The sequence below is a fragment of the Camarhynchus parvulus genome, chromosome 7, assembly GCF_901933205.1.
Source record: "Camarhynchus parvulus chromosome 7, STF_HiC, whole genome shotgun sequence".
In the NCBI taxonomy this organism is placed as follows: Eukaryota; Metazoa; Chordata; class Aves; order Passeriformes; family Thraupidae; genus Camarhynchus; species Camarhynchus parvulus.
In genome coordinates, this window is record NC_044577.1 from 11,933,711 (window position 1) to 11,956,029 (window position 22,319).

The 22,319-nt window shown below is 41.8% G+C and overlaps 1 protein-coding gene across 4 annotated transcripts in view; it reads left to right on the plus strand.

The window, feature by feature from the left end:
- The window catches only part of PLEKHM3 (pleckstrin homology domain containing M3), a 73,971-nt gene that overhangs the window by 31,643 nt on the left and 20,009 nt on the right, over positions 1–22,319 (plus strand). For all 4 annotated transcript variants that reach the window (XM_030952358.1, XM_030952356.1, XM_030952359.1 and 1 more), the window contains one exon: positions 9,035–9,098. In XM_030952358.1, coding sequence (XP_030808218.1) covers positions 9,035–9,098 — 64 coding nt within the window. The remainder of the gene's footprint in view (positions 1–9,034; positions 9,099–22,319) is intronic.

Sequence of the window (22,319 nt, forward strand, 5' to 3'; positions counted from 1 at the left end):
AAGTTGCAAGAAAAGGAGGAGTTTAAACAATATGATGAGACAGCATTCCTAAATTTAGTACTGTTTCCTAATTAGAAGTGAAAGATAGAGAGAGAGAATACAGTTATCTGTCCTCCTCTAAAAACATTCTTTTTCTGCTTGGGCTTCACCTTAGTATGTGGATGACTATTAATCACAAGAGGGTGAACACAGCATCTTGAAGACCTGTCAGGCCCATATAAACAGACTGAAACAAACTGTTAATATTGCTGTCTACAGAGAACTAAAAACAGACTGATTAATTGTATTGGCACCTTGCTGCCTCTGAGACACTGATAGAGCCTGCCTTATTAGGGAAAGGCAGATCACTCTGAGGTTTCTTTTATTAATACTATTTGCATTATCATCTACTTTAAATCTATACCTTGCTCTTCAGCCCAGATCACAAAATGAAGATGGCAATGAAGTTGGAAACTCTTGGTGTCCTCTGTGAAGACAAAACTGTTTACAATGCTTACAGTCACTTTTTTTCTGAAGAATTCCAGATGGCTATAAACCAGGTTAGCTCAGGATCCAGTTAGCTTAAATGTGGAAATGTTATTTATAATGTTTGGTGTGCCTAGATAGGTACTTTGGGAACTTTGAAACTTGGCATCTAGCAGGGAACTCAGGACTGAAACCATGTCATGAACCTTGAAGACGCAAGTGACAAAGTAGAAAAAAGTGAAGAAAAAAAGGAAGGAAAGAAAAGACAGAAGAAATCCTTAAAGTAGGTAGAAGGCTCACAGTAAAAAGGGTCTTCGTCAGTTATAGTGATTTATTCTCACCTATTGCTCCACTGAATTCTATGCTTTTATTTTTGCAAGGGGGGGAAAAATAAGGAGCATGGACTTGTCTGGGAGGTGAAATAAGGCCCTCCACCAGCATGTATGAGCAGTGTTCCTCTGATATTAGCCAGATGAGATTCCCAGCCTGTTGCTGAGCTCCCTGTTTTACAAGGGATGTTGTTATGCCTAGTTAGCTGTAACTGTCAGTATTGCAACACATAATTTGACTAAAATGTCTTTACTGAACAAGTTCTTGCTTGTTTTTGTTGCCTTGCTCGTGTGGATGCTGTTCAGGCAGAGGCATACAGGACTGAAACCTAGAGCCAAAACAGAATTAGTGCAAGTGGAGCTGTACAGATCCCACCACCACCTGCAGATGGGGAATGAATGGCCCAGGCAAACCAAGATGGAGTCAATAAAATGGATGGCTGGGAAGGAAACATAATCCTGAGTCCATTAAATAATTAGGGTATTCTGTGAAACTGTGCTGAATGATGCAAGTTCTGTTCGGGGCTTGCTTTGTTCTTGTCATGATTGAAGATTCTTCAAGTCAAGGAACTGGCAGAATGATTTTTGGGGTAGTGGTCAGATGCCTGCATATCTACTGTAGGGTGTAGGGTAACCTAGGCCAACCTTGGAGCTCCATCTGGGGAGCCCTCTGGGCTCTCTGCTCTCTCAGCTGTACATCTAAACTTGCAGTTCAGGTGCTGCTAGCCCAGATACTTCAGACAGATGGCAGTGACACAAGGTAAATGTTTTGCAGCACATTCCCCTATGCGTTAGTGCTTGGTGTAGTGCCCTGGTTCTGTAAGTAAATCTGAATGGTGGTGAGAAACTATATGGAAAAACTTCCCTCTTGTTACTCCTGTCAGTCTGATACCATTTGTCTATCATTTCCAGAAGAGCAATACATCGGTTTTACCCAGCAAAACTCCAGTGCTAGATGCATCACTTAGCAGGCTCTAGTTTGGTGTTCCTGTATAGCAGCAGGAGGTTAAATGTACACTTCCAGTGCTGCAGATGTGTGCTCTTGGCTGAGCCTGCTGGTCTGTCAGCACGGGGTGGAACAAGCCCAGATTCAGTTATGCTGAACAATAGAGTCCTGTCAGTTCCTACACTGAGGCCTTAGACATAACACTTCTGACACAGGAATAGATTACTTTCAAAATATTTGTGTGGCAATTGGGGAACCTGTCTAAACACATCACAGGAATACTGATTGATCTAATGCAATCACTATACCTCCAAATACCTCATGGATGTGAAGCTGGAGCTATGTCATCTTTCAGACCAAGGACAACAGAAGGTCATTAAGGCATCTCCAGACTGTCAAAGGAGACTTTCCATTTTCTTTGCAATGTTTAGGCCATTTGGGGAGTGGAAAATTCCAAAGCAGGAGAATAAAGATACAGATTCTGAAAGCAGTAAACTGCAAAAAGAAAGTTTGAGCAGGGATGAAACAGAAGGATGTGGTTTCGGGGCTCTGAGATAATGGCAAGACCAACAGAAGAAGAAAATTTGTTGCATGGGTGGTTGGAAAGAGGGTGAGAGAGAAAATCATTCAAAGACGATATATACATATCCTTAGAGGAACAAGTGTTAAGACCAAACAACAACCCAAAGTGAGGGGTCTTTCTTTTGGAAGATGTAACTGTGCATGCAGGATCTTGCAAATTAGCATCTTAAAAAGTGTTTGGCTAAAACTGAGGGGATGGTGTTAGGTGGAATCTGAGTTTTCATTTCAACGAGAGGTAAGAAACAGCTGAAGCATTGAGATGTGTGCCAGAGCAGGCAGGGTGGAGGCAGTGCTGCTGTCTGTTCATGTCAAGGGAAGGTCAAAAGCACAAGCTAATGCTCTACCATGGTATGCATCAGCTGAGGAACCTGCCAGAACTTTCCATGGTAAGTCTTCCAGAAGACAGGTGGGTCTTTCAGTTCATGTTAGTGTTTTACGGTCTAGAGGACACACCTGTGGAGGGTTAGAATGTAAGAGAATAGTGCAAAAGGCAATCTCACCCCTGAGTGGTTGCAGCTGTACTAATTACCAAAGATTAGGAACAGACCTGCCCTTAACAGGCCATAGCTGTGTCCAGTGAGGATGAGTGCTATAAAAGAGTGGGTTAGCTGGTTCAGAAGGGAGCTGAAGTTTTTTTGGCTGTGCTATGAAGAAGGAGGAGTCAGTGCTGCGAGGAGCTGCCCATGAGAAATCGCTGAAAAGGTATGGAACTTTTACAGTAAGATGATAACACACACCTGTATCTCCTTGTCAAAGAGATGAGTGATATTACATCTTTTTTACGTTGGTAAATTCCATTCACCTTTTGATACCAGGTTGCTGTCAAAAAAACCAATTATTTAAAAACAAGTTCCTGTTAGATGTGGGCACCATGTTAAATATGGTTTGTGCATCTTTATCCCCATGTTTTTATATCAGAACTTCCAGCAGCAAAGTGCAAAGGTTCAAGAGTGACTGACGAAAGCAGAGACAATTTTCTTATTCTTAATTTCAAGTTAATTAGGGGCTCTAAATTATTTCGATTAAAAATGAAACTACGTCTCTAATTCTCTGTTCTGCTTTTAGTAACAGTGCTGCTTGTTTCATGAGTTAGATCTGTAGTAATTCTTGTCTTTCACAATGTTACTGTAACCTTGCTCAAGGAACCACAAAGGGAGAGGGAGTTGGTGTACTGCATTTTAGTAGGAAGTTTATGAACTGGTTCAGGATTGCTGATGGACGATAAGAGTAACTGTTTTAACATAGGGGTGCTCATGGGGAATTTCATAACAACGTAAAATAATACCTTACCTGGACATGCTTGCTAATAAATCTAACACTTAGTGTGGGCTGAAGATATGTGGGAGTGACTGTTCCCAGAACGTAACCAGAAGTGTTTATACCTCATGAATGTGAAGTGATTCACAAAAGCTTTTTTGCATAAGCTCATAGAATTAGAAAAAAAATCTGGTATAGTGCCACAAGAACTAAATGAATGAGTAGTGTTTTGGTTTGGTTAAAATTAATTCATTTATTTTTACCTTTTGACTTTAAAATAATTAAGTTCCCAAAGCCCTACTTTTCTGAATAACTTTAGTTGGCTGGAAAGTTTGGGCTCTTCTCTCCCAGCAAACTTACAGGAGCTAAGATTTCCAAGGAAATACAAAATCAAAAGCCTGAAGAAAGCTATAAGAATTAGCAACACTGGAAAAAATCCTGCCTTTCCCCCTCACTTTTGATGCTGTTCTCTACCTTAAATTGACAATGTCCATATCAAATGAATTGCAAGAGAAAACCCAACAAGAAATGTTATTTACCTTGCCATGTGTATTTGGGATAACTAGCAACTCACTGATAGCCCTCTGTACTTCTAGAAGCAAATAGTTAGTCTGAAAATTTGGAGCTGCTCTAAGTGAGATGAGACTGCACACAGGTCCTGCCTGCCTGCCCCACACGTGGCTGCAGCTGGTGCATGGCTGCAGGCTCAGGGCAAAAGAGGGCTCTTGCCCCTTGTTCAGGGCCAAAAAGCCACGGGAACAGTGCTCATCAGCATGTGCTGGCCTTCAGCTGCTTTACTGTGCAGGGTAGTGCAGAGCTCCAAAGGTGTAAGCTGCAGTGCCAGGGTATGAGCTGTGCTGCATGAGGAAGAGGACTTGGTACCCTGGTGCTGTGCCAGCTGTGGGTGTAGCAGCTTCCTGCACAAGGCTGGAGGGGAGGCTGAATGCAGTGCTGTGCTGGACCAGGTCATCTGCGTCCCCTGTGCGTCACAGCTCAGTCATACACTTCTCAACCTGGTCAAACCAGACACTCCTGGCTGGCACATGAAACCCTGGTGCCACCTTCCCTCCCTTCCCCCCTCACATCCTAGGTTTTAAGAGGCTTTTTGGTATAAAAGAGACTTGGTTGTGCCCACCTGCCGCCTAACTTGATTTCTTTTGATTGCACTATAAAAAGAAGAGTTCCCCCTGCTTATCACGTTTGTACTTTGGTTATAGTGTCAGGCATAGGCAGATTAATTGGTTGTAGCTTAAGCAGAGCTGTCAGGGTATTTAACCCATTGAAGAAAAATTACCTAGGCTGGTGATAAACAGGCTTTCAATGCAGAGCAATTACTTAGTGCTAACAAAGCACCGTGACTACACACTTTATCCAAATGCAAAAGGCAAACTTTTATCAGTGGTTCTGCTTGCGGGAGGACACTAAAAGATAACCTTTGTGCAAATACTTACCTGATAAGATCATCCTAGAAGGAACAGAAGAAATTTCTGGCTTGCCTGAAGGTTGTACTTCAGATTACAAAGTATCAAGCAAAAAAGAATAATAATCAGAAACTGAGAATGCTCATTTCTTTCATTTAGTTGGATCAAAAGTTCTGGATGATGTGTTTCTTTTCTGCTTGCATTGATTGTGTTTATATCTAGGATATAACAATAAAGCAATTTAGAGACCTTTAACCAATAGGACTTTGGTTTTCATTGTTCACAGTAGCTGACAAAGCTAGAGGCTGGTTAGCATTGAACTTGGTTTGTTCATTGCAGGTTAAGCCCTGTCTGGTAGCCAGGGTTTACAGCACAGCAGTCCTGTGACTCACCAGTGGTGAAACTGGTCCGGGAGTTTCCAAGCTGGGGAAGCTTAGGAGGTGATTTTAGTGGGAGGTACACTTGATGCCATTTGCCTCTCAGGGGTCACAGGTCACATTCTGAAGCTGCAGAGGTTTGAGTTTTTATTGTGATGAGTCTTAATGTCTTGCGTTTGACCGCTGTCTAATTCACTCCAGTTTCTTTTCTGTGTTAAGATTTGACTGAAAGGCCACTGTTTATTGAATGCTCTTAATTGACCAATTTAGAAAAAAGAAATCTAGTTAGTTGTACCACGTCAATCAAAAGATTTACAAAACTGACATATTTTATTTTGCTTTCAAATGACTAATCAGAGATTTCCCATTTGGTGTTTATAAAAGATCTTTATATTAAGGGAAAAGTAATATTCAGGCATGTTTTGGTCTTTTTCTATTAAGGCCTTGTATTAATCTAAGCATGCTCAAAGCTCCTGATGCAACCTTGTGCAGAAATGGAACAAATATTTTTTAGTGAAGTGTTCCTAAGTGTCATTATCTTAGCCTGCTCTGAGTCTCTGTGAGATTTTTGGACATGAGCGTGATTTTAGGTTGATCTGGATGCCTTGTGGTACTTTGTCTGGATGCGAATGCTGTGGCGTGGCATTTGTGTGAGCCCCATCTCACCTGCTGTTCTCTACTGACTTTGGTTTCCTTTGAACAATTTCAGTTGTAGGTGACAGAGGGACAGAGATAGCAGCATAGACACTACTTTCCTACTGGCTGCATGGGAGGAGGCCTCTGTGTTGGGAAGCAAAAATTAGAAGCTCTGAATTAGTCCTGTGTGCTTCTTACTCAAAAGGACTTTATATCAGCCATGACCTCATTGGGCTCAGAGAACCTGTGAAGGCAAGCAAACGGCTGGAAACTGGCCATCAGTCATTTTCGTGCTCACTGGAGGACTTGGTCTGAATGAATTTCCTGCCCCAACTGATTTGCTTGCATTTTATAAGGTTTTTTTTGAAAATGTGTTTGGGTTTGGTATTTTGGTGCCTATTATACTCTTGTTCCCCACCCACTAGAGGCTGACAAAAACTGGCAATGAACAGACACATTTTTGGGAGGTGGCTTCACCAGTTACATTCAAGTACCTGTTGAGCTTTGGGTTTTTCTTTCCAAACAGGACTAATAGGAATTTTCTGGAGGAGAACTTAATTGCAGACATGCAGCACAGCAAGACCTGTTTTTGTAGAGTTGCTCAGCTTGCCACAGGTGTGGTGAAAGCACTTCATTTGGGGCCTGAGCTGCTTCCTTTTAGGCAATTTCAGGGTTCCACAGCCATGGGGCTCTATGGTTTCCACCTTTGGTGGTGTGAGTAAATGTTGAAGGAGTATTTTGCACCTCTGCCTTTACTGGGAATCATGCAGGGACTGGCCCGGTTACTTCATGACTTCTGTAAATGCTGTTGCATTTGTGAGCTTTGGCTGCCCGGCTGTTCCTCTGTGGCTTACCACAGAGAACCAATGTTAATTGTTCAAGTCAGTAGAAGGACTGCACATCTGAAGCTGCACCAGCCTTACTTACTGGGGCTTTTTTATGCCTCAATTTCTGTAGCAATGGAAATAATCACTCCCCTCCCTTGAGTGCTGAGTATATATATATGTATATAAATGCTTTGCATAAAACTGGGAGGGTAATGCCTACTTTTTTTTTTTTCCTGGAAGGAGATTTGGAAGGCAGGAGGTGTGTGTTGGATACCAGCTCTGCAGAGCTATTGCTGCAAATCAGCATGTTTTAAGGAAGGGGACGGATATAGGGATTTGTCACCAGGCCTGTGCTGGCTGAGACTTGTCTGACGAAGGAATTTGGTTGATCATGAGTTTGCTTTTCACCTGCACACTTTTTACTAGGAGTTAGAACTTGCAGGAAATAAGGAAATAAAATGCCATCCTTGAAGGCAGGGGAGTGTGATGTTAGTCATCAATACTAGTCATTTACAGTTTTTGCATTATGGGCTATTCATGCTATTTCCTGAACAAGAAATGTTTCATTAGCTAATTGTTTTCCTTAGCAGGGCTGTAAGGGCATCAGCAGATAATACAGTTTCTGGCAAAGCTGTTTAGTGCCTGCCTGTATGCTAGGGGAGAATGATGGTAAATTTTAATGAAAGAAATTCTATCTGAGCTGAAAAAGTACTAATGCTTCAAAATGCTGTTTGGAGTTGACTCCTTATCTTTTAATAAGTCTGCTATGTGCAAATGAGCAATTCCAGTCTCGTATGTTGTCTGGATTTTGACTGTTTTGCAGTGGTCTTTGACATTGTGCCAAATGTATTCTGAAGGTGTGATGCAGCAGAGCCACTGCAACACAGTCCCCTGAAAAATGAGCAATAGTAAAACCTAGAGAGCTGAAAGGGGAAAATGGCAATGCCCTAGTGAGATTGCAGCTGAGAATTGGGTGGGTAGAGTAGAATATGCTTGGTGAGTGAGAAGGAGCAATGGCACAGTCCTGCTCCAGCAGAGTGCTATGAGATGGTGGTCTGCAGTTGTCAGTGCCTTGCCTCTTCTCCTCCCACCCCAATAAATCTTAAATTTTTTTTCAAAAGTACAAAAAGAATTATGAATTATTTGTACTGCCCACCTTAGCAGCAGTGAGAGGTCCTAGCCCCTTCAGTACATACTGCTTTGAAAACTATCAGTGTAATGCTGTTAAGACAACTAATGGAATACCAGAAACAGAGGTATTTTCATTATTTCTTAGAATCCATGTTCTCTGGAAAGATTGCATTTGGTAGTCTTCTTCTCTTGATCTGTGGTTTAGCTAGTTATGTTGTTGCAGCTTCTCTGTGCATGCACAGAAAGATAGATGTTCTTTTTCTGTTCCTGACATCTTTATAGCAGATACATACATTTTCATAAATGTTTTTAGTTAATATCCACTTAATGTTCCAATGTCCTTTTTTTTACCTCTGTGATGTTATATTAACCCAGTTTTTCATTTTATTGCCAATCAGTCTAATTAGGGCATCTCTTTTCTCTTCAGTTTCCTGTAATTTAGCTTTACTTATCAGGTCTGTCAGTACATAAGCAATGGTCTTCCCTGGAACCTTGGCTTATGTAAGGTAATACTGCTTTCTTAAGTAAGTCATTATAGAGTCTATACCAATACATATATTTCTGTATGGAAAGGGGAATTGATATCACTCAACTTGATGTTGGAAGACCAGTATCTGCATGGCCTTTTTCCCCAGTATAGTTATTTCAGTTACAAAACCATAAATCACATGTGAAACTAAGTGTTACAGCTTTGTCGCAGACCAGGAATCTTGTCTGAGACCATAAGAAATACTTCTAATGTGTTGTTTGTGTTATTTATTTTTATTGCTGCATTAATTGTTTAAAGACTCATCATCTGTGGTCAGAAAGAGCTTTCAGTGGCTGTTAATGTCTCAGTATATGACCTGACAATATGAGAATGACACTGGCACAGAAATTATTCTTATTGTGGGACTGTTGTGCCCATGCAGAAAACTGTAAAAATAGCTGGTGCTTAGAGAGTGATATAATTCTCGTTTCTTTCTCTCTAACGTCACTGTTCTGCTGTTATTTGGTGTGGAGAGGAAGCTTAGGAGTTTCCCAACCAAAAATGTGTGACACATACCCATTTGTCTCTTTTCAGGATCTTTCCCAGAGAGTATCTTCTTCAACAAGTCCATCTTTATTCTCTGGCAGACCTTCAGCAGGTGAGTGTCTTTGGTTTATTCTACCTGTTACACGTGGAGCCTATTCTCACCTTCAGAGCTAATTGTACATTTCCCTTCTAAGGGAATACCTGTACTTGCAAGCTGTGTCTGTGGTTTGTAGTTTCGTATAAAAAGGGGTTAACAGTGGCATTGATTAGGGATGAAAGCCTAGAGCATCAGTGTTCAAATAGGGATGGAAAGAGACTGTGAAAGAAAACTGTAAAGAGAACTTTGCTATGAGAATTTTTTCATCTGCTCAATAAATTCTCATCAGTCTCAGCCCATAGGTAACAAGTAGTATTTATTTCTTTGCTTGAAAGAGTAGTTGTTTGGGAATTTTGAAGTTTGTAAAGTCCCTAATGCAACATGATTATTTACAAATCTGCTGAGCATTGCCATGAGGAGGAGGCAGGGTGGAACCTAACCCCCACCCTCCCTTCCCCCCAAACCTCAGCCAGCCTACTACACAGAGCTGAGCCGTGCAGTGTTACCATGACAGATGGGACCATGGAAGAGGTAATGTGCCAGCAGAATTTGTCTTTGTGTTGTTACTGATCCAGCTAAGCAGGAACCTTGAAGTATATTTACCTGAACAGCAGAATGTTATTATGTAACAGTTTAAACAAGAAGAATTTGGGAAAAAAAAGCTGAAAAGGGGAGACTAGGGAATCTAAGGTGAGTGTGCTGCAATGCTCAGATGCACAGTGGAGGAAGCAAGGAGGTGAGGTGTGCTGACTGACCTGGGCACCTCCGTGTTCACACTAATGCTGCTGCCAGTGGTGTGTAAAACAGTATTTTAAGTTTCTTTCACCTGTTTCCCTTCTCTAGTGGTGCCTTTTCTGCAGGATAAGAGTAGCATAGTCAGCTCTGGATATTCAGTTGACACATTAGGCTGAGGTAGTTCAGATGCCCCTCAGAGCTGGATTCTACAGAACAACAGGAAATGTGGCTTTTGTTGGCTGGTAAAATCACAGGCTAGAAATGATTCCATATATAAAATAAAAAGGCCAATTGCCTGAGGTCTGAAACTGCTTCCACATCTTTTCAGCGTGTTCTGCTATCTCATCTTTAATAATCAAGCCATGAAAAAGTGAGCTACTTAACTCCAGAGCTGCAGTCTCCCTGGTGGGCCTGTCTATTAGCCCCCAGTGCTTTGTAAGCTGCTTAATCAGTTCCTAACATTGGTAGTAGATATTTTAGAAGCAAGCAGCAGCTTATCAAGCACCCTGGGGGAGAGAAGGAGGGTAGAAATCATAATTCATGCATTGATTTAGCACTTTCCTATAACATGTTTCTTTGTGTTTGTGTTTGCAATACACCTTCTCTTCCCCTGAGGCGCCCAGTCCCAAACTTATCATATTTAGAGGCAATATAATTTGATTATAATTTCTGCCGGGGTGGGTTAAATTACATTTACCTTTTAATCTAGCTATATCCTTGTTGTGAGCATGGAGAGGGTTTTCCACATTTCAGAGGCTCCAAGTTTGAAATCTGATTGCCTGTTTTTGTCCAAGTGGATCCAGAGTGGATAAGAGGAGGGCCCAATGAAAGCATGAATCCAATGGTCAGATAAATACTAATACCCTTAACAGCCCCTCACTTCTGTCTGCTTTGCCCCTTATTGCTGCTTTCTTCCAGTTGCTCATCATTTTCCACTGACCTGCAGTTTGGGTAGTTTTAATCCTGAAAGTTTTTCCTCGTTTTGATTCCTCTGCTGCATATTTCCTCATATCCATGGACTGCTTTTTCACTGTTTCCTGCTGTCATGTAGATTGCATGTGTTTGGGGAATTAACTAAAAGGTTTATTAAAGATTAATGGAAAGATAAGGCATGGTGAGTGAATTAGAAAAGCAGAGAGGGGTAATCTGCAGATATAAGCAACCTTTACCCTGGTTAGTCCCAGCTCAATTTTGATTTGCTTCCTAGCCAAGTTCCCTTTCAAGATCCTAGAAAATATGGTTGTTTCCTACCTAGCAGCTGAGTTTCAAAAATGGGGTTTGAGGGTCTGTTCTTAGTTCAAAAAGGTTGAAATGCCTGTTTGTCAGTAGATGAAGCAGTTTATAATACTACTCTAAAATAAAATCCAATATCAATCTCTTTCCAAGCCTAACAGGGCCTAGGTATTATGAATCTAGCAGAGCATATACTTGGGCTATCTGGTGGTCTGGGGATGGTTGTCACTTGGATCCATTTGGATTGGGCTCTAGTGGGAGATTTTTTTGTGAGGTTAAAAGCAGAGTGGAAAAAAAAAAATTGGAACAAGGTGTCCTTACTTTTGGAAACTTCCCAAATCCTGGTGAGGCAGCAGTTTTTGCTAGTACTTGTATTGTTAACAAATGCTTGTAGTGCAGATGTGAGTAACCAAAGAGGCAGCAAGTGACAGATTTTATTTGTATGTACATACAAATGCATACCTGGACTCCAGAAGGTTTTGCTGCAGCCTGAGGCCCCAGGGACTACATTAAAGTTTACAGAAGTCTATCTGTGGCATTCCTGAGGGGTAGATGCTTTTAGAATCCTGGTGTCAGCAGACAAGATAACTGATGAGCTGTGTTCAGACTGAATAGGCAGAAACACCAAGTGTGATTTAACAGGCACAAACCCCACAGCTTGCTGTTCTGCCTCACTGGCTGCACTTGTTTGTCTTTGCAGCCTCGTGTCATCTGCCCTGCATCACCCATAACCCTCTGCATCTCTGTAAGGCAGTTTATCCAGGGTTATTCCAGTCAATTAAAGCTTTCAAGAGGGAGATCTCCACTTGCTAGGAAGCAAGTATTCACTCCTGAATTTGCTGGTGTTAGCAGACGCAGTATACTGGAAAAGTGGATTTGCTTTATAGACTGATGTGCTGTTACAGTCCAGGATATTTTCATCCTAAACCTGCTGGAGGTGTGAACTCTTCCCTGCTGACATTACTGATAATTCTGTGCATATATGGATAGAGTTTGTGCAACAGGAGTTAAAAACTGTCCGTTTAGATTTTACAGATGAGATTATGGGGCTGCTTGTATTAAAACTGACAATTTTTACACTGTTAAATATTGGTTTGGACCAAAGTTGACTCGGACAAGAGTCTTGTATTTCTTATGCAAAGTAATTCTGGCTCCTTACACTACATAACATGTTGATGGGAGCTTTTGAAGTAAAAGACTAGAAGGCACTGTTGTGGTGATTTCCAAATTCAGATGGTTCATTCATAGAGAGTTAACTAATGTCTTGCCTCTTCTTTATGTTAAATAGCAAGATACACAAGTGCACAAAACTTATTGTAGTGATGCACAGGAAGTTCTACCTGAACATGAGGAAGAATTTTATTGTGCAGTTGCCACAGGTTGTGGAGTTTTCCCTCTCTGGAGATATTCAAGAACTGCCTGAACACAGTTCTGTGCCACATGCTCTGGGATAACCCTGCTTGTGCAGGGAGGTTGGTCCAGATGACCCACTGTGGGCCCTTTCAGCCTTACACATTCTGTCATTCTCTGATGGTCTTTACTGTAGAAACTCTCTTAGCCATGCCAGTTATTTCATCCTGGTTATACCAACTCTAAAAGATACAGTAAAATGAAAAGGATCCACACAGGGGCAAAAATTACTGGATGCCAAGGATGGAAATTGTGAGCAAGATGGGAGATTTAAACATATGATAATTTGAAGACTTATTTATACAGGAACACTCAGGGAAAAATAATGAGGTGACAAAATATGAGAATTTAAAAAGATGAGTTGAATTACTTTAAATCACTGTGTAAATACTGTTATTCAAAATATAAGTGGCTTTCATTTGGTTTATCTCCATTTACTTTGGAAGCAAAGTGACATAAATTGCATTAAGGCCATTTTCATTCTGAAATGTGTGTGTTCATACAGGGATTTAATGTAGTATAATTTATCCATTTTAACATTGCAGATAAACTAATCTGTTGAAATTTAGTTAAAACATTATTGACTTCAGATCAACTTTCCTGACTACCAGTCGATGAACCTACAAATAATGTGAAGAACAGGGCAGAGAAAGGATGAACAGGAGAGCCCTGTTCTCACAATAATATGGCACAGATCACACAGTGAGTATGAGGGATGCATAAAAATCCAATGGAATCCTTAATGGAAATGTTTCTCTGCAAAACACAATGAGTATGAGGAGTTTAATGCCACGATAGTGTCACTGAGGCCAGAAATGTATCATCTTTGAGAGGATTAAGTATCCATAATGAGAATATCCATAGTTACAGTACATAAAATAAAGGGATTATAGGATTTCAGACTAGACATACTATACTGAAGGGATTAGGAAGATGTCTCCCCTACTGACAGACAGATCAATGATTTCATCTTCCTCTGACGTTTGGAACACTGATTACACCCAGCACTGATTACAGCTCTTGGGAGCATTTTGGGCTTGCTGGACTGTTGGTCTCACAAAAGCATTCCTCACTGGGAAATCTTAATGTTTCTGGTTGAGCTTTTCTGCACATAAGGCTCCCTAACAAGAGTGTGGGGAATAAAAATGAACTTCAATGAAACGAAAGTTCTGCCTGATTTGAGCCTACTATATTGTTAGATTAGGATTAGAAAGTCTTAGAAGAGCAAAGAAATCATTAGATCTCCTTCACTCCTCCAGGCTTTTAACCCACACGGTACTTTCATTGCACCTCCTAGATAGAAGTGAAGGAGTAGATCAGAGATGCTCTTTCTACTGTTTTTGTACATGCAAAGCTTTAGGTTGATTTAGACAAGTTGTTTCATCAGTCCCAACAATAGCAAAGAATGCAAGATATGGACTTCTTTTGCCTTTTACTTGCTGTTTTTTTCAGAAGTAAAACTTCTTTTCTGATAACTCAGTCCTCATATCACTGCTGATAGATGCTTAGTATAGATTTGTAACATACAGCCTGATGAATTCCAAGCCCATCAGTGGTGGTGTCCCTGCCCAGCAGTTCCTTTTTATTGATACAGTAAAAGGATGGGATGTAGCATCTAACCCACATAGAAGCTGTGCATGTGGCTGTGTTGGTTGAAAAAAATGGGGTGTGGCTGACATACTTTGGGCTTGCTGTAGTTTCAGAAGTATTGCTGAATTAGGTACAGGACAAACGCCCTCCTGCTCTTGGTGTATGTAGCTGAGCCTGTGAAATCATGAGTGCAAACTGAGTTACATCAGTGAGAGAGTCTGTTGCTGTCATTTGTGTCATTCAGTGATTCAATATAAGCTGTATCATCTTAAGCTTCTATTTACCAAAGAGGTTTACCTATGTAGCTGTACCAGCAAATTCTTTTAATTTTAGGCAAGCTCTTTTTCTGCTTAAGGGGCAAGAGGTGGAAATGAGAAGGGGAATTAGGTTTTGGGCAGGCCTAGCTATGCTGAGATGACTGAAGACTTGTCTGTCACAGTTCTCTGTGGGAATTGACTGTGCTCAACAAGGGCAGTAAAATGCCAGGCGCATCATCTGTGCCATAGCAGCCACAGCTGAGAGTTCAGCACTGCTGGGAAAACATTGATTCACAGCTCCAGCCTCCCAAGTAAGGGTTGACACATCATGTGTGACAGAGGTGTAAAGCCTGCAGTGTGTTACTACCACTGTAATAATACCAGATAGTTGCCTACATGAATTATGTAAGGATGCACCTTAGCCCACAATGGCATAATGTTAATAGCTGTCTTTATGAGCTGTGCCTGATTGACAGTGTTCTAAACTAAGTATATTAGCAGAGGAATATGAAAATAGTCCTAAGATGGGAAAAACATACAATATCTGTCTTCATAAATATTAAAAGATTTGATAGCAAAGCAGCAGTTAAACAGCTTGTCTACTTTCCTGTGGCTGTGGCTCCTTTATCACTGAATCACAAAATGGGTGAAGTTGGAAACGTCACAGTGTGTCATCTGGTCCAACCTCCCTGCTCAAGCAGGGTCATCCTAAAGCACCTGGCACATCATTTATTTTTGTCACTCCCTGGAGGTTGCCAGCACTGAGCTGCCTTTCAGCAGAACAGGAAGCTTCAGGTTAGCTGATATTCCCTGAGTGTGTGTAATTCTCAAAGTGCTGACAGCTCTGGTTGCAATCAGTGGTAATGGCAGTGATGGTACTGGCGTTTCCCTTTTGCCTCAGCTCTGCTGGGGAAGGGAGTTGCTGTCATTCACAGTGGCTCTCAGGCAGAGAGCAGGGCAGAGCCAGCCAGGCTAGGGCATGAAGAGCTGGTTAGGAGCATTTTGGCAGGTGGCTGTCAGGAAGACAAGTTCATCTGAATTAGGTATTGCAGGCAAGTCTAGAGATCCAGCTAGATTGTTAGTAGATATTTTGAATAGTAGGACTGTTCCAGCACTGCATGAAACCAGAATTTTTAACAGGGTTTATTAAATACGTGTAGTCCTTTTTATATACTTGTAGTCCTTTTCCTTGTGAACATGTAATCTAGGCCTCTTGGGCTAAGTGTAGCTTTTTAGAATGAAATTCTGTTTAAAATGACCCAGTAGTGGTGCCAGGGATTCACAGGAGCTTTTGAGTTGAGATCTCCAGAGATATTTTAATTTTTTTTCAGTCTGTAGAAGCAGCAGCAGTAATATAAGTTACTCTTTTTCTGCTGCCTTGTGCTGAACAGGTTTCTTCTGTTATTTTCTGCTGTGCGGAATGAAAAGCCCAGTACTGGAAATGCGGGTTAGCAGTGTGAAAGATTGGGCTCTGAACTCATTGCTCTACTTCACTTAAAATGATGATTTGGGAGAGCCAGCTGGGTCTTCCTTCAGGACTAACATCCTGAAAAAACAGATTTCCCAAGAAATAAAATAGTGTCTCAGGGCTACCCGCTTGGATGAGAGAAGAACATTTTTTTTAGATTTTTCTTTTAAATATACTGTATACTCACAGAGGTTTTTTTCAGAGTAGCCCTAGCCTTTTTCTTGGTATGTTGCTTTCTTGTTCTAAAATCCTTCAGAGATGGATCTTTAAAATGCCCATATGCAGTCCTATGCAAGGCAGGAAAGTTTCTAATTTTGTGCTATCACTCATGAAATAACATCTTGCTCAGTGGGCATGTAGAGTCAGTCAATATCTCTGCATGCAATTGCTTGCTTAATCTTAAAAAAAAAAGTGTATATATACTTTCTGCCTGAATGCATATTTGCTCCTGTATTTAGAGTCACGTATGTTTTTAAGCTAAGTAATGTGCTTTCTGTTTTCTACTAGCCAAATTCCTGGTACTCTTTCAACCTTGTTTGATTAAAACAGCCTTTAACCTTTGCTTGAATACCTTTTTCTTAAAACAACCTATAATTCATCCCTGCAACAAGATCAGGAGAACTTGGGGTGTGACAAAATTGACATGTAGCCGCCTGGAAACCTTGAGGGAAGGAGAAAGGAGGAAAGAGGATTGAAGCACAGTGAGTATGAGTCTTGCTGCAGAGCTGGTGGGGGAGCTGGCACAGGTGATTTCCTGGCATGTTGTTTATACTGAGACAATTCCATCTCCTCTTCACTTGTGTCAGCTTGCATCCACAGACCTGCTGAAATTTCTGGCATTTCTTCCTTTAAATGAGAAGAGTGGGGGAGGGCTTGGAGGAACCTTGTCATCCTCTCTGTCTCCTGCTATAAATTGACTTGAACTGTCACCAGTTTGTTTTTCCTCTCCCCCAGCCAATGTAAAACTCCATCTTCACCTTGCCCCCTGCCTATGTGTGCTTGTCAGAGATTAGCAGTGTTTGCTCTTGACCTTGTAATTCTTCCTCTTCCCAGTGCCTATTTTAGTTAGAGGCTAATTTGTGGAGTATCTCTCTAATAGCAAATTAAAGTGAAATATATTTAGGGGTTTGCTCTGGAAGGACTGTGAACAGCAAATGGCTCTGCCATCAGCACAGACTGCCTGATGCAAACTAGTTAAAAGGGGCTTCTGATTTCTGTTTATTCAAATCTCACTCCTTCAGTTTCCTCTGCTTTAGTTTGATTTATTTGGCAGTTGGTTTTGTGGGGTTCTTTTTGTTCTTTGCAGTGTTTATTGCAGGGTTTCCTTTCGGGTTGCTCTCTGCCCTGTGTGATGGGTTGGTGCAGCACAATGCGCGCTGGTGTCAGCAGTGGGTGAGCAGAGTCCCTGGCTCACCTGCTCCTGCCCACCCTGCTGTCGCCTGTACCACAGGCTGAACAGGCTTTGGGACAGAGAGGGACCTGGAGGGTGTAAAGGAAAGAGGAGGGAGAGGGTGGGGTGGTATCACTCTTGCTGTTGGGAGCTGGGATTGTGGCCCATAGCATGCCTGTCACAAATGAAGTTGCTGCTATATTCTTTTTTAATTTGTTGTATAGCAGTGCACAGTGACTGATTGTAGTGTGCATGCACACAAATAGTAAGAGATCATTCTTCCCTTAAATCACCTGTAATTTAAATAAACAAGACAGGCACTCTGAAAGAGGTGACTGGGAGTCAAAATGGAGCAAGGAAAGCCAGCTGATTAGTATATTGTACAAAAGATCTGATATCTGCCTCTCTGCAACTTTTACCTCATGATCATCCTTCCTCCTTCCATTTCCTTTTCCTCTGAACTAAAGATTAATTGTGCATTGAAATTATAACAAGAATTTGTGATGTTAAGAATCTGGCGAACGGAAGAGAAAAAATCCTCAAGGAAATTAGCAGTCCACAAGCATTGTCTGTTCCCTAGATATAAATGACTGGGAACTTCCCAGCCAGGGAATGTTTTCCCTTTATTTTCTCTGCAACTTGTATTATCCTTAGCTAAGCATATTGTAGCATGCTTGTTTCCAAGTCTGTGTTTTTATCACAGAAGTCCTGACCCCACTGAAATCTTTGTGGGGCAAAGCTTGCATTTACCATTTCAGCTTTAATGCCCAATTTGCATGTTTAATGAATGCAAAAAATACCTGCTTGTTATCCAGTAAACAAACAGGGAAAGGCAATCATTGTATTTTTCCTGCACCCCCAGTCCACTTTTGCTTGTCCTGACTTGTGACAAAGAATTACCTGTGTCAGACAAGAGAATTTGTCAGAAAATTATTTCTGAAACAGATGTTGCAATGTAAGGATAGGAGGTAGAGTGTAAAGTAAAGATCCTGACTGCAGCAAAAGATCCGAGGCAGGCATTAGGAACAACTTTCCAGTTCTGAGCACTGGACTGTTGTGGTGTCTCTCTGGTAAGAAGTTTTTAAGGAAGTCAGACAGTCAATTTTGGTTGTGCTGGAGGGTGAGGATCAAACTGGATGTTTCTAAAGGTGTTTTTTCAAGACCTGTTTTCTTCTATAATTGGTAGTTCATTTAAAAGCATATTTCTCATCTGTCCTGGAGGTGAAGAAAGATTATTGAGTGTTTAGACCTCCTCCACAAAGCTTCCACTGGTGGAATTTGGAGGGTAGGGAGCATCCAATGGTGAATTGAAGACAAGTCTCTTCAGGATATTTTATCTGCCTTTTATTCAGTCCAGGAAGCATGTTCTCTGTGGTGCTTTTAAGTCCAGGCAAAGCTGGAGCTTACCTCTGAATTTGTTAGGAAAAGGCATGATTCAGACTAGCTGTTTCTAGAGAAGTAGAAAGAAAACAGCCAATGGGGGCAGAAACCTTTTCTGCAGAGGATGATGGAAAGCTGTGCACAATTGTTGACTGCTCATTCAGGTGGCTTCCTTCTGCCAGACATGCCTGTGACATTAGTCCTGTGAATTAAAGTACTTTCTATCTCTTCAATTTATGTAATTGGGGATCATGAATGAGTTTCATGTCCACCACCCCTTCTATTTTCTCAGTGCCTCTTGGCCTTTCATGTCTCTTCTGCATTGTGTCAGTGCCTCCTGGCAAATTCTGTCTATGTCTGTCTCTCAGATAGAGCCAAATGTGTGTCTGGCCTTGAGAAATAATCATAAATTTTGTTCTGTCAGGAGGAGAGGCCAGGACAATCCAGTTTAGATTTGAACCTGTAGTTCAAGGTGTTTTAGGGATTTCGTATCACTTAACCCATACCCTCCAGGCATCACTTGTGTCTGACACGTAGATCAGACTGGAGGAATAAGAGGAACAGATTTGCTCAGTGCTTCAAAAGAAGGTTATGAAGCAAACCTGTGTCTTTAAAGAGAGTACCTTCTAATAAATGTTATCTGCAGAGAAATACACCAGTCCCTGCATAAGTAGTTAATGTTACTGCTTCACTGTTGGCTCATAAAACAACTTTATCACCTCTATGACGATAATGATTAACAAGCTGATTTACAAGGGTGAGGTCACAAAGCCATTTGGCAAATTTAGCTTGTCTCACAGTGGCAAGAATACAGAACCTGAGTTTTACAGTATTTTTGCCACTTTACCTGGAATACTTAACCCTGGTGGCCAGGCTCTTAGGCAGAGCAGTAGCAGCAGGTTCTCCTTTATGAGGATAATAACCCAAGTTTCCTCCAGTGCTTCTGATACCTGAAGAAATTGCAGGTTTTAATGTGAGGATTCAGGAGTGCTGGGGATATTTCACAGGTTCCCATCTCAGTGTTTATTCCCTGCTCACTTAGCCACCGTGAACTGACAGTGTTTACAGGCACACTGTTACATGATGCCTCTGGTTGATTGCACCTTGTGCCAGACCTGGCAGAATATCTACCCAAAGATGTGTGTAGGTTTATCTTCCTACTCTTAGATTCTGGATAGCTTCTGTTAAAATATCCTTGATTCTCCATTATCTTGGATCCTAATAAGGGATTTTTTTTTTGTTTAGACTGTGTCAGATTTTTCTTTTATTATCATATGGTAGGAATTACTCAGAGTGGCAAATTTAATTTAAAAAGTATTTTAATCCAGAAACACTTTATGTGATTGTAATATACCATGACACTGTTGAGAATCTAGACTTCTTAACCTTTGCAGTTTCTCACATTGAGCAAAACGGTGTATCTGAAAGCTCAGCAAGCTGTATTCCTTTTACTGTCTGTTCTGACAGTCCTAATGTAGGTGATCAAAGGTATTTATGATCTCCATTCTATGTAAACATCTACTGCACTTTTAGAAGTTGGTAAAAATGCACAGACAGGGTAGGAGTTTGATGACTCTCACTCAAATTCACAACATAGACTCCTGCAGGGATGGAGGTCTTACTCAGTACCTTTTGCTTCTTACCTAGCAATGCTGACAGGAGCCCTGCCCTCAAAACAAACACTCACTGACCTCAGAAATGTCCGAAAACTGTGCTGTTTTTTCTTTCCTGTCCAGAAAGTTCATCATATCTGACAGACTTCAGTGCTGATTTATGTGGCCATGATGCACAGTTTGGGTATTTCTGTGGCCCTGATCTCCTGGGTGGGTGGAAGGCTGTTGCAGGGGTTACTTGAAGTGCTGGTGGATTACAGCTAACTCATTTGTCCTTCTGTTTCTACACACCTCTCCCCTAGTTCCCGCTAAAGTTGTTGGGTTATTACATCTGCGGAAATGACACAGTCTGAGTTAGGAGGGGTCTTCCATGCTTTCCTTGTCTAATCAGTATATGATTGCTTTTCAGTTAGTCCCAGCCAGAGCCTTCTACTAATGTCTTTTGTAATTTGAACAACTCTCAGGAACAAACTCTAGTTCTGTAATAGGGTTTTTTCATGTCTAGTTTTTGGTCTTGCTCTGTTTCCTAAACAGAAAGTTATTACAAGTCACGAGTTCAGGTTACCATCTCTGGGTTAAAACTCTCAACAGACTTGAGAAGTTCTGCCACTGTTCCCTTGGCCACTTTTCTAGTTTGGTTTTTAATATGAAAGCATATATTGCAACACCACATTCATTACATTGCTCTCCCATGGGATTGGTTTGTTTCAACCCTCCTTCATGCTGGGAAGTAGGTTCTCATACAGGGAGTTTTTGTTGACCGAACAGGAAGACAAAGTGACTTGACTTCTCTGTTGTGTGTAATGGGGGCTGGGGGTTTGTGCTGCACAGAGGCACAGATGGGTCTGGGCAGTGGGGCCTTCAGAGCTGGACTTCTGCCAGCCCAGGGAGCCAGGATGAGGGATGGGGTCAGGACAGAGCTGCAATTCAGCGTGTGCCAGAGATCAGGGGACTGCCTCTCCTGCTGTACTGTGGGCTCAGAAATGCTTTGTGAAGGTCAGACACAGGGACTGTGGTCACAGACCCCTGGGCAACATGTGCTGCTTCTGAAAGTAGTCTGTGAGCAATAGCCCTGTTCTGCACATAGTGGGCCCCTCTGGCTGGGTCGATGCTCTGGTCTAGGCCTTTGCAGGTGTTGTTCTCTGGGGACAGCTGGCTGTCCATTTGTTTGTGAAAACATCACCTTGATAGAGCAAGGGAACTATGAGTAACTTCCAGTCTTTGAATGAAGGATCAGGAAACCTCTGGGGGCAAGCAACCCTCCTGACAAATAGTTAAGCTTTGACTGATCACACATTGCCCTCATAATCATATTAATGTGATGTATCCAAAGCGACTTCAACTTGTAGCACAGCCACTGCTGCCTTTTATCTCCTGTCTTCCTGGTGGATCAGGAAACACATAACCCAGTGCATGTGTCCTGCCTTCCCACTGCACAGACTGGCAGCCTTTGCCAGCGTTGCCTTGTCTGCCAGTGTTTGGCAGTCCCTGCATTTCCCCCTCACCTCACTTATTCTGTGCATTTGTTTCTTCAGAATTATACTGCTCGCCAACTGAACACAAAGATATACCAAGAAGAAAGTTTTATTTACCTTTATTCATAATATTGACTTGTTTGAGAAGCTTCTGTTTCAGAAGTCATCTAAAATAATTGTGCCACCACCCTTTCAGCATGTGTTCAGATACTTTGCTCCTTTTGTTTCTCCCATTGTGGCAGACAATTCTCTGCCTTCCCCTTTTGCTCTTCAGTTCAGCTTGAGCTTTCTCAAGCTGCATTCTGGAGGCTGGGCAGTGGGGCAGGTAGCTGCTCCTGCTGGATTTCCTGGTTTCTTCTCTCCTCCTGGCAGCCCTGGCACCTGCAGCCAGACTCTGGCCAGAGGGATGGTCTGCAGTGTGGGCAGGGAGCCTGTATGGGAGGCTCCTCCAAAACACAGCTTGTCCCATTTCAGGTGGACGATATGTGGCAGTTACTGTAAAAAGCAGTGTTTGCTTTGCTGGTTTAAATTGTAAGTGCTTTGAGGGCAGGGCCTGGCTTTTATGTGCATACATGTGGGTGTGTATTTTTATACAATTCCTGATGTGACACACACAGGAGCTGCTGTGTGCAAAGCCATGGTTTTCTGTCCTGTGGAAGCTTAGAGAAATGTTTTTCCTCATCCA